This window comes from Xenopus tropicalis, chromosome 8 (genome assembly GCF_000004195.4).
Source record: "Xenopus tropicalis strain Nigerian chromosome 8, UCB_Xtro_10.0, whole genome shotgun sequence".
Lineage (NCBI taxonomy): Eukaryota > Metazoa > Chordata > Amphibia > Anura > Pipidae > Xenopus > Xenopus tropicalis.
This window is the reverse complement of record NC_030684.2, coordinates 58,598-75,925: the sequence shown is the minus strand read 5'-3', so window position 1 is coordinate 75,925 and position 17,328 is coordinate 58,598. Positions and strand designations below refer to the sequence as shown.

At 48.0% G+C, this 17,328-nt stretch overlaps 1 protein-coding gene across 3 annotated transcripts in view; it reads left to right on the top strand.

Moving 5' to 3' along the window:
* Positions 1-17,328, top strand: part of LOC116406574 (deoxyribonuclease-1-like 1) — a 23,192-nt gene extending 5,864 nt beyond the window's left edge. The window contains exons 3-10 of one of the 3 annotated variants that reach the window (XM_031890780.1): positions 919-1,007; positions 1,075-1,161; positions 2,968-3,080; positions 4,122-4,234; positions 6,848-6,889; positions 9,412-9,569; positions 10,765-10,855; positions 16,721-17,328. In XM_031890780.1, coding sequence (XP_031746640.1) covers positions 919-1,007; positions 1,075-1,161; positions 2,968-3,080; positions 4,122-4,234; positions 6,848-6,889; positions 9,412-9,569; positions 10,765-10,855; positions 16,721-16,861 — 834 coding nt within the window. In that variant the 3' untranslated portion in view covers positions 16,862-17,328. The remainder of the gene's footprint in view (positions 1-918; positions 1,008-1,074; positions 1,162-2,967; positions 3,081-4,121; positions 4,235-6,847; positions 6,890-9,411; positions 9,570-10,764; positions 10,856-16,720) is intronic. The other 2 variants (XM_031890782.1, XM_031890781.1) reach the window with 2 other exon arrangements.

Here is a 17,328-nt window from a genome sequence, read left to right as displayed (position 1 = left end):
ATATTTAAGCAGTTGTTCTGGGGGCACAGATGGCAACATGTTGGGTACAGGACAGGGAATTTATGGCTTTATCTGGGCTATTAAACCAGCGGTACTGGGGGCACAGTTGGGGGCACGTTGGGTACGGGGCAGGGAATTTATGGCTGTATCTGGGCTATTAAACCAGGGTACTGGGGGCACAGTTGGGGGCACGTTGGGTACGGGGCAGGGAATTTATGGCTGTATCTGGGCTATTAAACCAGCGGTACTGGGGGCACAGTTGGGGGCACTTTGGGTACGGGGCAGGGAATTTATGGCTGTATCTGGGCTATTAAACCAGGGTACTGGGGGCACAGTTGGGGGCACGTTGGGTACGGGGCAGGGAATTTATGGCTGTATCTGGGCTATTAAACCAGCGGTACTGGGGGCACAGTTGGGGGCACGTTGGGTACATGGCACTGACTTTATGTTTATGTGCTATTAAACCAAAGGATCAGTAGGTGGAGCTATTGCAGTTGGCTGCACTTTCAGTATCCCTCTTATGTACCCCTTTATTATTATTATTATTAACATTTATTTATAAAGCGCCAACATATTCTGCAGCGCTGTACAATAAGTGGGTTTCATACATTGGACATACAGAGTAACATATAAATCAATCAATAATCGATACAAGAGGTGAAGAGGGCCCTGCCCAAAAGAGCTTACAATCTACAAGAAAAGAGTTTACAATCTACAAGAAAAGAGCTTACAATCTACCCCTTAATACTATTGCATTGTAGTCTTATCAGCTTTTGAGTTCCCATTCTGAATTGTACAGAACAATCTCTCATTGGCTGGACTTGCTTGGTAACCACCCCCAATAAGTTGTATATTGCCATAAGAAGCATCACTCATAGCAAAAACAGCTTCTTATCATGAGAATCCATTCCTTTCCAGATTGTCCAGAGATGTGAGGTTTCGTTGCTTCAGGAAGTGCAGGACCCCAAGGGACTCGCTTTATCTAGACTTCTCCAGTCTCTAAATAGGTAAGATGTCGCCCCCAGATCTGCCAAAGGGCCCATATTGCTCATATTGACTCTCCTCTACTCACAGAGCCCATGGGAAAGACACATTCCTGGCTGTCAGCAGCCCCCCCCTGGGCCGCAAATCCTATACGGAGCAGTACGTCTTTATATACAGGTACATTTGGGCAAAGGGTTAGGGGAATAAGCGCGGAGCTTATGGGAGAGTCTTGTATCGTAACATTCATAGGCTCCTTCACTCATGGCACGAATTGCTGTGATCGAGTGATTTGAAGTCTTTTTGGGGGGTTCAGGTATTCCAACATTTTGTCAGTGTCCCTTTTAGCCGATTGCTGTAATGAATTATCAGCCATATTCCCCAATATTTTCCATCTACTTTTCCATATTGTCCTCAAAGCAGTGCATTGGTTTGGGGGATAAGTAGCACAGCCTGAAGGCCAGTTAGGGGGAGATTTGGGGTGAGTGCTTATTTGTGCCCTGGGTACCCCTGGAACTATATCGGGGTGACTGTTACCCCAATGTTTCTATATGTCTGTAACCTTGTTATGGGCTAAGGGGGCCCAGCCTGAATGCCAGTTAGGGGGGATTTGGGGTGAGTGCCTATTTGTGCCCTGGGTACCCCTGGAACTATAGCAGGGTGACTGTTACCCCAATGTTTCTATATATCTGTAACCTTGTTATGGGCTAAGGGGGCCCAGCCTGAAGGCCAGTTAGGGGGAGATTTGGGGTGAGTGCTTATTTGTGCCCTGGGTACCCCTGGAACTATAGTGGGGTGACTGTTACCCCAATGTTTCTATATATCTGTAACCTTGTTATGGGCTAAGGGGGCCCAGCCTGAAGGCCAGTTAGGGGGGATTTGGGGTGAGTGCTTATTTGTGCCCTGGGTACCCCTGGAACTATAGCAGGGTGACTGTTACCCCAATGTTTCTATATATCTGTAACCTTGTTATGGGCTAAGGAGGCCCAGCCTGAAGGCCAGTTAGAGGGGGATTTGGGGTGAGTGCTTATTTGTGCCCTGGGTACCCCTGGAACTATAGCGGGGTGACTGTTACCCCAATGTTTCTATATATCTGTAACCTTGTTATGGGCTAAGGGGGCCCAGCCTGAAGGCCAGTTTGGGGGGGATTTGGGGTGAGTGCTTATTTGTGCCCTGGGTACCCCTGGAACTATAGCAGGGTGACTGTTACCCCAATGTTTCTCTATATCTGTAACATTGTTATGGGCTAAGGGGGCCCAGCCTGAAGGCCAGTTGGGGGGGGGATTTGGGGTGAGTGCTTATTTGTGCCCTGGGTACCCCTGGAACTATAGCAGAGTGACTGTTACCCCAATGTTTCTATATATCTGTAACCTTGTTATGGGCTAAGGGGGCCCAGCGTGAAGGCCAGTTAGGGGGAGATTTGGGGTGAGTGCTTATTTGTGCCCTGGGTACCCCTGGAACTATAGCAGGGTGACTGTTACCCCAATGTTTCTATATATCTGTAACCTTGTTATGGGCTAAGGGGACCCAGCCTGAAGGCCAGTTGGGGGGGGATTTGGGGTGAGTGCTTATTTGTGCCCTGGGTATCCCTGGAACTATAGTGGGGTGACTGTTACCCCAATGTTTCTATATATCTGTAACCTTGTTATGGGCTAAGGGGGCCCAGCCTGAAGGCCAGTTAGGGGGGGGATTTGGGGTGAGTGCTTATTTGTGCCCTGGGTACCCCTGGAACTATAGCAGGGTGACTGTTACCCCAATGTTTCTATATATCTGTAACCTTGTTATGGGCTAAGGGGGCCCAGCCTGAAGGCCAGTTAGGGGGGGGATTTGGGGTGAGTGCTTATTTGTGCCCTGGGTATCCCTGTAACAATAGTATAGGTGAGAGTAATTAGGTGCAAGTATACTGTGTATGGTAGTTTAATATTTGCTCCTATTGCTTTGTTGATGTCAATAGACTGTAAGTCTAACTGTATTTGTGCTCCTCAGGTCTGACAAGGCCCAAATAACCCAACAGTACAAATACGCTGATGATGACTCTGCTGCCCCAGATGTCTTTGCTCGAGAGCCCTATATTGTGCGATTCAATCTATTTGGCAAAGGTTGGTGGTCCCTTGGTGCCACTTTACACTGTACTCATACCACGTAACTATTTCACTTGGGGCATTAACTGTTATCACTTTCTAGGGTGCCCAAATACCCCAGTTTATTCTTTACTCAGTACATTCAAGCTGATTTCATTTTGTTGCCCACATAAAATCACCATCCTTCCAGGTGAAAGCAGAAAATACCCCTGCATGTGCCCCTCAGTTGGATCATATTGTTGTGTGACAATGATTTTGTGTGACTACACAATTCAGCTGACTTGCACACTATAATTTCAGTGAGCTGCTATACAAGGGTATTTTAGGTCATTGTGTCACTGGGGTGGGAGGTATTTGTGCTACAGCTCTCGCTGTGTCCCACGTTCTTGATGATTGATGTGACGATGAGGTTTGCCCTGCCTCCATGTCCGGAGTTCCTAGGAAGGAGAGGGGGCAGCCCTAGTTGGACTGGGCCGGAGGGACACGGGGAAAACACCCAGTGCTGCTCGCAAGGCTGCCATGGGGTGACTTTTTAGGTGTTAGGGAGGCCCAGCCGTGCTGCACTTAATGATCAGCTGGACCCCCTGCTCTCAGTGAGCTGCAGACTTCAGAGGTGAGGGCTTGTTATTGTCTTTCCTTTTTTTCTAATAGGAGGAAAAGTTAAGGAACAGTAACACCAAGAAGTGAATAATTAAATTATAATGTATTGCTGCCCTGCATTGGTAAAATTGTATATAGTTTATATAAATACCCCACTGTGTAGCCCCGGGGGCAGCCATTCCTGCACTGGTACAGCTGGTGTTTGCTCACAGGAGCTCTGCCATCTCAGGCCTGCGGCTCACTGGCAGCAGGGGGCCCCCCGCTAATCAAGCAAGTGTAGCACTACTGGGCCCCCCTTTGGGGAAAGGTTCCTGACTGGAGTGACCCCTCAGGGTGACAGTGCTGGTGGGCCCCAGACACCCCAGTCTGACAATGATACTGATTAGTGACGGCTTAAAAGGAGAAATAACTCTTATGTTCTGTTTACAACTGGATCTTTATAATTTGTTGCACCCTCAGGGTTACGGGACCTGGTTCTGGTGCCCATGCATACGGTGCCGGAGAATGCTTCCCGGGAAATAGATGCACTGTACGATGTGTTCCTGGACATAACGGGACGCTGGGATGCAGAGGTAAATCCCTAACCTTGATCCACCTGAACTGAATCTAGAGATAGGAAAGGTACCCCCAGGCCCAGACTGGCAATCTGTGGGTTGTGGCAAATGCCAGGGGGGGCTGCAGTATAGTGCCACAGACAGTCACTATTTATTGGGCTGGGGGGGGGGGCTGTTTGTGTCTCTGGGTACTGGGAATGCCAGGGGGGGGCTGTAAGATGCCACAGACAGTCACTATTTATTGGGCTGGGGGGGGGGGGCTGTTTGTGCCTCTGGGTACTGGGAATTCCAGGGGGGCTGTAAGGTGCCACAGACAGTCACTATTTATTGGGCTGGGGGGGCTGTTTGTGCCTCTGGGTACTGGGAATTCCAGGGGGGCTGTAAGGTGCCACAGACAGTCACTATTTATTGGGCTGGGGGGGCTGTTTGTGCCTCTGGGTACTGGGAATGCCAGGGGGGCTGTAAGGTGCCACAGACAGTCACTATTTATTGGGCTGGGGGGGGGGCTGTTTGTTCCTCTGGGTACTGGGAATGCCGGGGGGGCTGTAAGGTGCCACAGACAGTCACTATTTATTGGGTTGGGGGGCTGTTTTTTCCTCTGGGTACTGGGAATGCCAGGGGGGCTGTAAGGTGCCACAGACAGTCACTATTTATTGGGCTGGGGGGGCTGTTTGTGCCTCTGGATACTGGGAATGCCAGGGGGGCTGTAAGGTGCCACAGACAGTCACTATTTATTGGGCTGGGGGGGGGCTGTTTGTGCCTCTGGGTACTGGGAATGCCAGGGGGGCTGTAAGGTGCCACAGACAGTCCACTATTTATTGGGCTGGGGGGGCTGTTTGGGGCTCTGGGTACTGGGAATGCCAGGGGGGCTGTAAGGTGCCACAGACAGTCACTATTTATTGGGCTGGGGGGGCTGTTTGTGCCTCTGGGTACTGGGAATGCCGGGGGGGCTGTAAGGTGCCACAGACAGTCACTATTTATTGGGCTGGGGGGCTGTTTGTGCCTCTGGGTACTGGGAATGCCAGGGGGGCTGTAAGGTGCCACAGACAGTCACTATTTATTGGGCTGGGGGGCTGTTTGTGCCTCTGGGTACTGGGAATGCCAGGGGGGCTGTAAGGTGCCACAGACAGTCACTATTTATTGGGCTGGGGGGGCTGTTTGTGCCTCTGGGTACTGGGAATGCCCCAGGGCCTATTTTGTTTCTCAGCCCAGACTTGGTATCCCCCATAGAAGGGAGATGCAGAGCAACCAATGGCAGCACCTACAAAACAGCCCTAATGTTGATTATATAGAGATTTTATGCACAGAGATTCATTTACCCAAACTCAGGCTTCATTAAAAATATTATGTTACAATGATGGGTTAATTGTTAGAGACAAGTTTCTCTAGTAGTGGTGGGGAGGAGAGCAGAGCTAGGCCTAAACAGATGGTGGTTATAGGGGATTCGATCATTAGGAAAGTGGACAGGGTAATCTGTCGAGCGGATCGCTTCAACCGGACAGTTTGCTGTCTTCCTGGTGCCAGGGTTCGGCATGTGGTTGATCGGGTCGACACATTATTGGGAGGGGCTGGGCATGACCCGGCTGTCTTGGTACATATCGGTACTAACGACAAAATGAACGGTAGGTGGGGGACCTTAAAGAGTGAGTTCAGGGATCTAGGCTCTAAAATTAAGAGGAAATTTTGCCGGTGCCGCGTGCTAGTTTAGGGAGACAGCGGGAGCTTAGGGAGCTAAATGCGTGGCTAAAGTCTTGGTGTAGGAAGGAAGGGTTTGGGTTCCTAGAGCACTGGGCTGACTTTTCTTTGGGGTACAATCTATACAGCCCTGACGGATTGCACCTCAATGGAAGGGGGTCTACTGTGCTAGGGGAGAGAATGGTTAAGAGGCTGGAGGAGTGTTTAAACTAGACAAGGGGGGGGTTGGTAAGCTAGATTCTTATGGGAGAGCTAGTGTAGATGGGGCAGTGGGACCAGTAAAGGGTTGTGGGGGAGGAGTGAGGGGGGCATATAGTTTATCAGATAAGGAGCTTCCATTGTTACAAGGGAAACAGACTAATTTTCACCTTAGCTCTAACTGTCCTTTAGCTAATGTAAGCTGTAGAGGAAGAAGTAGTAATCTCTGCTGCATGCTGGCTAATGCGCGTAGCTTGTCGGGAAAAATAGGGGAGCTGCAGGCTATTGCATGTATTGAAAATTATGACTTAATTGGTATCACTGAGACCTGGTGGGATGAAAAATGCGACTGGGCTGTGAATTTAAATGGGTATACGCTTTTTAGGAGGGACAGAGGGATTAAAAAGGGTGGAGGGGTTTGTCTTTATGTAAAGTCAGATTTAAAACCATGTAATAAAGACATTACAAATGAAAACGTTGAATCTCTTTGGGTAGAAATTTCAGTAGGGCTGAAGGTCACAAAGAAAATGATCATTGGTGTATGCTATAAACCCCCCCCGTATAGATGAGGGGGATGAGTCCCAGCTACTTTTGCAAATGGAGGAGGCTTCAAAATTGGGTCAAGTTGTTATTATGGGGGACTTTAATTATCCGGACATTGACTGGAGTAATGGGGGGGCTAAGTCAGAAAAAGCTAGTAGGTTTGTAAATATGCTAAATGACAACTTTTTATTTCAGGTGGTTCAAGAACCTACTCGGAATGAGTCTATTTTGGACCTGGTAATATCTAATAATACTGAACTTATCTCTAACATTTGTGTGGGTGAGCATTTGGGGAACAGTGATCACAACATGGTCTCCTTTGAGATAATGCTACAGAGACAGCGCTATAAGGGAGTAACTAAAACGCTCAATTTTAGACGTGCAGACTTTGCCAGTTTAAGGGCATCTCTGCAATGTGTCAACTGGGAAAGGCTTTTCATGGGGTTAGACACAGAAGGAAAATGGAACATCTTTAAAACATTGCTTTGCAAGCATACACAACAGTATATTCCCCTAGTAAGCAAGGAGAGGCATCGCAAAGCAAAACCTTTATGGCTGAATAAAAGAGTTAAGGTCGAGGTTGGTAATAAAAAACGTGCTTTTAAAGCATTCAAGTTAGCTGGGACAGCGGAAACTTTCATCAGGTACAAGGAAGCAAATAAAGCATGCAAAAAAGCTATCAGGCAAGCTAAAATAGAGATGGAAAGGGATATTGCAGCTAGGAGTAAAAAGAATCCAAAATTATTTTTTAATTATGTGAATAGTAAAAAAATGAAGCAAGAAGGGGTGGGAACTTTATTATCACGGGGGGGTACGTTGGTTGATGAGAACGGGGAAAAAGCAGAAATTTTGAACTCTTATTTTTCATCTGTCTATACATCTGAGGAGCCAGATAATGAAGGCTTCCCTTTTAATATACCCAGTGCTAGTAATTTAGCTACTGACGCGTGGGTCACTCAGGAGGAAATTCAAAAGAGACTTGAACATGTAAAGGTAAACAAAGGTCCAGGACCGGATGGGATTCATCCCAGGGTATTAAATGAGCTGAGCGCTGTGATTGCCAAGCCTCTTAACATAATTTTTCAGGATTCGTTGAGGTTTGGCATGGTGCCGAGAGACTGGCGGATTGCTAATGTGGTGCCGTTATTTAAAAAGGGATCCCGTTCTCAGCCTGAAAACTATAGGCCTGTTAGTCTGACATCAGTAGTAGGAAAGCTTCTGGAAGGGGTAATAAGGGATAGGATAGTTGAATACATTGCAGTTCACAATACTATTAGTTTGTGCCAGCATGGTTTTATGGGTAACAGATCTTGCCAGACTAATTTAGTTGCCTTTTATGAGGAGGTGAGCAGGAACCTTGATGCTGGAATGGCAGTTGATGTCATCTACTTAGATTTTGCTAAAGCGTTTGATACAGTACCTCACAGAAGGTTAATGATCAAATTGAGGAATATTGGCCTAGAACATAATATTTGTAATTGGATAGAAAACTGGCTGAAGGATAGAGTACAAAGAGTGGGGTGAAATGGAACATTTTCTAATTGGGCCAGTGTGGTTAGTGGAGTACCGCAGGGGTCAGTCCTTGGTCCTTTGCTTTTTAACTTGTTTATTAATGACCTGGAGGTGGGCATAGACAGTACTGTTTCTATTTTTGCTGATGACACTAAATTGTGCAAAACTATAAGTTCCATGCAGGATGTGCCGCTTTGCAGAGCGATTTGACAAAATTGGAAAACTGGGCAGCAAACTGGAAAATGAGGTTCAATGTTGACAAGTGCAAAGTTATGCACTTTGGTAGGAATAATATAAACGCGAACTATCTACTGAATTGTAGTGTGTTGGGGGCATCCTTAATGGAGAAGGATCTAGGGGTTTTTGTAGATCACAAGTTGTCTAATTCCAGGCAGTGTCATTCTGTGGCTACTACAGCAAATAAAGTGCTGTCTTGTATAAAAAAGGGCATTGACTCAAGGGATGAGGACATATTTTTGCCGCTTTATAGGTCCCTGGTAAGGCCTCACCTTGAGTATGCGGTGCAGTTTTGGGCTCCAGTCCTTAAGAAGGATATTAATGAGCTGGAGAGAGTGCAGAGACGTGCAACTAAACTGGTAAAGGGGATGGAAGAGTTAAGCTATGAGGTTAGCCTGTCGAGGTTGGGGTTGTTTTCTCTGGAAAAGAGGCGCTTGCGAGGGGACATGATTACTCTGTACAAGTACATTAGAGGGGATTATAGGCAGTTGGGGGATGTTCTTTTTTCCCATAAAAACAATCAACGCACCAGAGGTCACCCCTATAGATTAGAGGAACAGAGCTTCCATTTGAAGCAGCGTAGGTGGTTTTTCACGGTGAGGGCAGTGAGGCTGTGGAATGCCCTTCCTAGTGATGTGGTAATGGCAGATTCTGTTAATGCCTTTAAGAGGGGCCTGGATGAGTTTTTGAACAAGCAGAATATCCAAGGCTATTGTGATACTAATATCTACAGTTAATATTACTGGTTGTATATATATAGTTTATGTATGTGAGTGTATAGATTGGTTAGTATAGGTTGTGTGCTGGGTTTACTCGGATGGGTTGAACTTGATGGACAATGGTCTTTTTTCAACCCTATGTAACTATGTAACTATGTAACTATGTAACAAATCTCAGGTAATGGTGGCAGGTGGAACAGTTGGGGGGCAGAATTGCCACCAATCCATGGCTCCATGGGTAATAGCTGGGCAGCCTCTAGTTATCTCCCCAATTCTGCTTTCCTTTTCCAGAACATTCTATTCCTTGGGGATTTCAATGCTGCTTGCAGTTACCTTTCCAAGAAGAAGAAGCGCACTCTCCGCCTATACAGGGACGAGCGTTTCCATTGGTTGATCGATGACACCACCGACACCACAGTTAGGGACAGTACCAGCTGTGCATATGACAGGTCATTGCTCAAATACCTTATGATGTCATAGCTTGGTGTGATGCAATAACGCTCATTCATACATATGACTTTACATTGAAAGTGTGGCTATTATTCATGTGGGTTCAATGGAATCCTACCCAAGCCTGGGCCTTAGCGGAGAGCGAATGCTTCTGCCATAACTGACTTTGTCCTGTGCATCATTGTGCGTATCCCCCTGTCTCTTATTGCTCCTATCCCCCCTGTCTCTCATTGCGCCAATCCCCCCTGTCTCTCATTGCGCCTATCCCCCCTGTCTCTCATTGCGCCTATCCCCCCCTGTCTCTCATTGCGCCTATCCCCCCTGTCTCTCATTGCGCCTATCCCCCCTGTCTCTCATTGCGCCTATCCCCCCTGTCTCTCATTGCGCCTATCCCCCCTGTCTCTCATTGCGCCTATCCCCCCTGTCTCTTATTGCTCCTATCCCCCCTGTCTCTTATTGCTCCTATCCCCCCTGTCTCTCATTGCGCCTATCCCCCCTGTCTCTCATTGCGCCTATCCCCCCTGTCTCTCATTGCGCCTATCCCCCCTGTCTCTCATTTCGCCAATCCCCCCTGTCTCTCATTGCGCCTATCCCCCCTGTCTCTCATTGCGCCTATCCCCCCTGTCTCTCATTGCGCCTATCCCCCCTGTCTCTCATTGCGCCTATCCCCCCTGTCTCTCATTGTGCGTATCCCCCCCGTCTCTCATTGCGCACAACCCCCCCGTCTCTGATTGCGCCTATCCCCCCGTATCTCATTGCGCGTATCCCCCCGTCTCTCATTGCGCGTATCCCCCCCGTCTCTCATTGCGCCTATCCCCCCTGTCTCTCATTGCGCATATCCCCCCCGTCTCTCATTGCGCGTACCCCCCGTCTCTCATTGCGCGTATCCCCCGTCTCTCATTGCGCTTATCCCCCCCGTCTCTCATTGCGCGTATCCCCCGTCTCTCATTGCGCGTATCCCCCCTGTCTCTCATTGCGCCTATCCCCCCCGTCTCTCATTGCGCGTATCCCCCCCGTCTCTCATTGCGCGTATCCCCCCCGTCTCTCATTGCGCGTATCCCCCCGTCTCTGATTGCGCCTATCCCCCCCGTCTCTCATTGCGCGTATCCCCCCGTCTCTCATTGCGCGTATCCCCCCTGTCTCTCATTGCGCCTATCCTACTGTGCATCATTGCTGTTGCTGGTCTCTCTATAGGATTGTGGCTTATGGGAAGGAGCTGATGGCCAATGTCCAGGCAGTCGGAATATATAATTTTACAAAGGCATTGGGACTCAGTGAGATACAGGTGAGAGACGCCTGCACTAAAGATTATGCCAGAATTCTTTCCCTGCCAGTGCACCCTGGCACCAAGCAATGGTTCCACAGCCCAGCGGTGCCAAACACAACCCTACCTACCCCCCCCCCACCCATTCTAAAGCTGAACTCCATCATGTCTGACAGGTAAAAGTGGGACAGAGGCAGAGCTCATGGGATCTCATTGTGTGGGGGTTAAACCAGATTGTTAGTTATTATCACATAATTATAAACCACCAAGATATCCTGTATGCTGTAAGTCTGTAAATTAAATGCACAGGTTTACACACAGAGCAACAAATAACCGATACAAAAGCTAATGAGGGCCCTGCCCAAACAAAATTATAAAGTTATATGTAAATGTAATTGCTATGGAAAGCTGTGTATTGCGACTCTTGCATCAATGTAGCAGAAATCTAATCTTCTAAGTTAATCAGCTACTTTCTGCTGCATTGTTTTAAAAATCAGTCCCAGAGAGCAGAAAGGGACAGACACAGTGACAGTTACACATAACTATAAACCCAGTGAGAATGAGGGATGAATGGGTATTGGGGAGTTGTATCAGGAGTCAGAACCAGCAGTGCAGGGAAGGGAAAGGGACAGACACAGTGACAGTTACACATAACTATAAACCCAGTGAGAATGAGGAATGAATGGGTATTGGGGAGTTGTATCAGGAGTCAGAACCAGCAGTGCAGGGAAGGGAAAGGGACAGACACAGTGACAGTTACACATAACTATAAACCCAGTGAGAATGAGGAATGAATGGATATTGGGGAGTTGTATCAGGAGTCAGAACCAGCAGTGCAGGGAAGGGAAAGGGACAGACACAGTGACAGTTACACATAACTATAAACCCAGTGAGAATGAGGAATGAATGGATATTGGGGAGTTGTATCAGGAGTCAGAACCAGCAGTGCAGGGAAGGGAAAGGGACAGACACAGTGACAGTTACACATAACTATAAACCCAGTGAGAATGAGGAATGAATGGGTATTGGGGAGTTGTATCAGGAGTCAGAACCAGCAGTGCAGGGAAGGGAAAGGGACAGACACAGTGACAGTTACACATAACTATAAACCCAGTGAGAATGAGGGATGAATGGGTATTGGGGAGTTGTATCAGGAGTCAGAACCAGCAGTGCAGGGAAGGGAAAGGGACAGACACAGTGACAGTTACACATAACTATAAACCCAGTGAGAATGAGGGATGAATGGATATTGGGGAGTTGTATCAGGAGTCAGAACCAGCAGTGCAGGGAAGGGAAAGGGACAGACACAGTGACAGTTACACATAACTATAAACCCAGTGAGAATGAGGAATGAATGGGTATTGGGGAGTTGTATCAGGAGTCAGAACCAGCAGTGCAGGAAAAGGGACAGACACAGTGACAGTTACACATAACTATAAACCCAGTGAGAATGAGGAATGAATGGATATTGGGGAGTTGTATCAGGAGTCAGAACCAGCAGTGCAGGGAAGGGAAAGGGACAGACACAGTGACAGTTACACATAACTATAAACCCAGTGAGAATGAGGAATGAATGGATATTGGGGAGTTGTATCAGGAGTCAGAACCAGCAGTGCAGGGAAGGGAAAGGGACAGACACAGTGACAGTTACACATTACTATAAACCCAGTGAGAATGTGGAATGAATGGATATTGGGGAGTTGTATCAGGAGTCAGAACCAGCAGTGCAGGGAAGGGAAAGGGACAGACACAGTGACAGTTACACATAACTATAAACCCAGTGAGAATGAGGAATGAATGGATATTGGGGAGTTGTATCAGGAGTCAGAACCAGCAGTGCAGGGAAGGGAAAGGGACAGACACAGTGACAGTTACACATAACTATAAACCCAGTGAGAATGAGGGATGAATGGGTATTGGGGAGTTGTATCAGGAGTCAGAACCAGCAGTGCAGGGAAGGGAAAGGGACAGACACAGTGACAGTTACACATAACTATAAACCCAGTGAGAATGAGGAATGAATGGATATTGGGGAGTTGTATCAGGAGTCAGAACCAGCAGTGCAGGGAAGGGAAAGGGACAGACACAGTGACAGTTACACATAACTATAAACCCAGTGAGAATGAGGGATGAATGGGTATTGGGGAGTTGTATCAGGAGTCAGAACCAGCAGTGCAGGGAAGGGAAAGGGACAGACACAGTGACAGTTACACATAACTATAAACCCAGTGAGAATGAGGAATGAATGGGTATTGGGGAGTTGTATCAGGAGTCAGAACCAGCAGTGCAGGGAAGGGAAAGGGACAGACACAGTGACAGTTACACATAACTATAAACCCAGTGAGAATGAGGAATGAATGGATATTGGGGAGTTGTATCAGGAGTCAGAACCAGCAGTGCAGAGAAGGGAAAGGGTCAGACAGACAGTGACTTAAGGAATGAATGTTAGCAAGTTGCTGAAAATTAGATAAGTATAAATAAATAAAAACCAGAGACGCACTTCGCCTTTAACTGCAAACAGTGTTCCCCCTTCTCAGTGAATCCCCAGTATTTCACATCAATATCAAACCTTACTTTGCTGTAGGGTGACAGCCAATAAAGACTGGGGATGTTGGCGCCAAGTGATACGGGCAGGGTCAGACTGGGATACGGGCAGGGTCAGACTGGGATACGGGCAGGGTCAGACTGGGATACGGGCAGGGTCAGACTGGGGTGTGGGAGGCCCACGGGGGCTGCAACCTCAGGGGCTCCTGAGCGCCTTATACTTTGCCATAATTGGGGAAGGGAGGGCAGCAGGTGGGCCCACAAGGACCAGCCCAGTCTGAATCTGGATACAAGCGTGAGACTCATTGGCCATACCAGTACTAGTGGGACAAGCGTGAGAATCATTGGCCATACCAGTACTAGTGGGACAAGCGTTAGACTCATTGGCCATACCAGTACTAGTGGGACAAGCGTGAGAATCATTGGCCATACCAGTACTAGTGGGACAAGCGTGAGAATCATTGGCCATACCAGTACTAGTGGGACAAGCGTGAGAATCATTGGCCATACCAGTACTAGTGGGACAAGAGTGAGAATCATTGGCCATACCAGTACTAGTGGGACAAGCGTGAGACTCATTGGCCATACCAGTACTAGTGGGACAAGCGTGAGAATCATTGGCCATACCAGTACTAGTGGGACAAGCGTGAGAATCATTGGCCATACCAGTACTAGTGGGACAAGCGTGAGAATCATTGGCCATACCAGTACTAGTGGGACAAGCGTGAGAATCATTGGCCATACCAGTACTAGTGGGACAAGCGTGAGAATCATTGGCCATACCAGTACTAGTGGGACAAGCGTGAGAATCATTGGCCATACCAGTACTAGTGGGACAAGCGTGAGACTCATTGGCCATACCAGTACTAGTGGGACAAGCGTGAGAATCATTGGCCATATCAGTACTAGTGGGACAAGCGTGAGAATCATTGGCCATACCAGTACTAGTGGGACAAGCGTGAGACTCATTGGCCATACCAGTACTAGTGGGACAAGCGTGAGACTCATTGGCCATACCAGTACTAGTGGGACAAGCGTGAGACTCATTGGCCATACCAGTACTAGTGGGACAAGCGTGAGAAATCATTGGCCATACCAGTACTAGTGGGACAAGCGTGAGAATCATTGGCCATACCAGTACTAGTGGGACAAGCGTGAGAATCATTGGCCATACCAGTACTAGTGGGACAAGCGTGAGAATCATTGGCCATACCAGTACTAGTGGGACAAGCGTGAGAATCATTGGCCATACCAGTACTAGTGGGACAAGCGTGAGAATCATTGGCCATACCAGTACTAGTGGGACAAGCGTGAGAATCATTGGCCATACCAGTACTAGTGGGACAAGCGTGAGACTCATTGGCCATACCAGTACTAGTGGGACAAGCGTGAGAATCATTGGCCATACCAGTACTAGTGGGACAAGCGTGAGAATCATTGGCCATACCAGTACTAGTGGGACAAGCGTGAGAATTATTGGCCATACCAGTACTAGTGGGACAAGCGTGAGAATCATTGGCCATATCAGTACTAGTGGGACAAGCGTGAGACTTATTGGCCATACCAGTACTAGTGGGGACAAGCGTGAGAATCATTGGCCATACCAGTACTAGTGGGACAAGCGTGAGACTCATTGGCCATACCAGTACTAGTGGGACAAGCGTGAGACTCATTGGCCATACCAGTACTAGTGGGACAAGCGTGAGAATCATTGGCCATACCAGTACTAGTGGGACAAGCGTGAGAATCATTGGCCATACCAGTACTAGTGGGACAAGCGTGAGAATCATTGGCCATACCAGTACTAGTGGGACAAGCGTGAGAATCATTGGCCATATCAGTACTAGTGGGACAAGCGTGAGACTCATTGGCCATACCAGTACTAGTGGGACAAGCGTGAGACTCATTGGCCATACCAGTACTAGTGGGACAAGCGTGAGACTCATTGGCCATACCAGTACTAGTGGGACAAGCGTGAGACTCATTGGCCATACCAGTACTAGTGGGACAAGCGTGAGAATCATTGGCCATACCAGTACTAGTGGGACAAGCGTGAGAATCATTGGCCATACCAGTACTAGTGGGACAAGCGTGAGAATCATTGGCCATACCAGTACTAGTGGGACAAGCGTGAGAATCATTGGCCATACCAGTTCTAGTGGGACAAGCGTGAGAATCATTGGCCATACCAGTACTAGTGGGACAAGCGTGAGAATCATTGGCCATACCAGTACTAGTGGGACAAGCGTGAGACTCATTGGCCATACCAGTACTAGTGGGACAAGCGTGAGACTCATTGGCCATACCAGTACTAGTGGGACAAGCGTGAGAATCATTGGTCATACCAGTACTAGTGGGACAAGCGTGAGAATCATTGGCCATACCAGTACTAGTGGGACAAGCGTGAGACTCATTGGCCATACCAGTACTAGTGGGACAAGCATGAGAATCATTGGCCATACCAGTACTAGTGGGACAAGCGTGAGAATCATTGGCCATACCAGTACTAGTGGGACAAGCGTGAGAATCATTGGCCATACCAGTACTAGTGGGACAAGCGTGAGAATCATTGGCCATACCAGTACTAGTGGGACAAGCGTGAGACTCCTTGGCCATACCAGTACTAGTGGGACAAGCGTGAGAATCATTGGCCATACCAGTACTAGTGGGACAAGCGTGAGAATCATTGGCCATACCAGTACTAGTGGGACAAGCGTGAGAATCATTGGCCATACCAGTACTAGTGGGACAAGAGTGAGAATCATTGGCCATACCAGTACTAGTGGGACAAGCGTGAGAATCATTGGCCATACCAGTACTAGTGGGACAAGCGTGAGAATCATTGGCCATACCAGTACTAGTGGGACAAGAGTGAGAATCATTGACCATACCAGTACTAGTGGGACAAGCGTGAGACTCATTGGCCATACCAGTACTAGTGGGACAAGCGTGAGACTCATTGGCCATACCAGTACTAGTGGGACAAGCGTGAGACTCATTGGCCATACCAGTACTAGTGGGACAAGCGTGAGAATCATTGGCCATACCAGTACTAGTGGGACAAGCGTGAGAATCATTGGCCATACCAGTACTAGTGGGACAAGCGTGAGAATCATTGGCCATACCAGTACTAGTGGGACAAGCGTGAGAATCATTGGCCATACCAGTACTAGTGGGACAAGCGTGAGACTCATTGGCCATACCAAGTAAGATTGGCTATTTGGTAGCCCCATATGGGGACTGGCAACCTACACTGTTTGGCAATACACCATGTTTTTATGCAACCAACTTGCCCCAAGCCAGGAATTAAAAATACCAATATTTTCTCCTTATGTGTCGTAGGCTCTGGAGGTCAGTGACCATTACCCAGTGGAATTGGATCTGAATGGTCGGAACCCTCTCCTCCCATCATGCACTCTGCTCGTCCTGAGTTTCCTCTTGCCAATGATGTCATGGACATGGGCGGGGACCCCATTATACTGAGTGGAACCTACAGCAATCTTTCTTCCCAAAGTCTAATGAATAAACAGAGCCAAAATAATGCCCCATCCTGCAGGTAACTGCCCCACTGTATGCCTACCCTACATTTCCAATACTGGAGAAACTTTGGCCACACCCCCAAATCCTATCATCCACTCACAGGACCCTCCTATTTCTACAATTTCTGCAATTCCCCCTTTTAGTCATAGTTAAAGGGGTGTAAAGCTTAAAATAACTTTCTGCCTTAAGTGAGAAGATCTAATTATTAAATACTTCCCGGGGGCAATTCAGCCTCATTGCTATTGGCAGGACTGGCGACTGGTGAATGGCCAGCAGGTTGGAGCCCATCTGCAGAGTAACCCCCAGGAACACCCTTTAATGGCTGGATAGTTAGCGACGGCCAAGTGGGTGAAGCAAAGACATTTAATCGAAACCAAACAGAACAAAAGCAAAACAAAAATAAGAGTCAA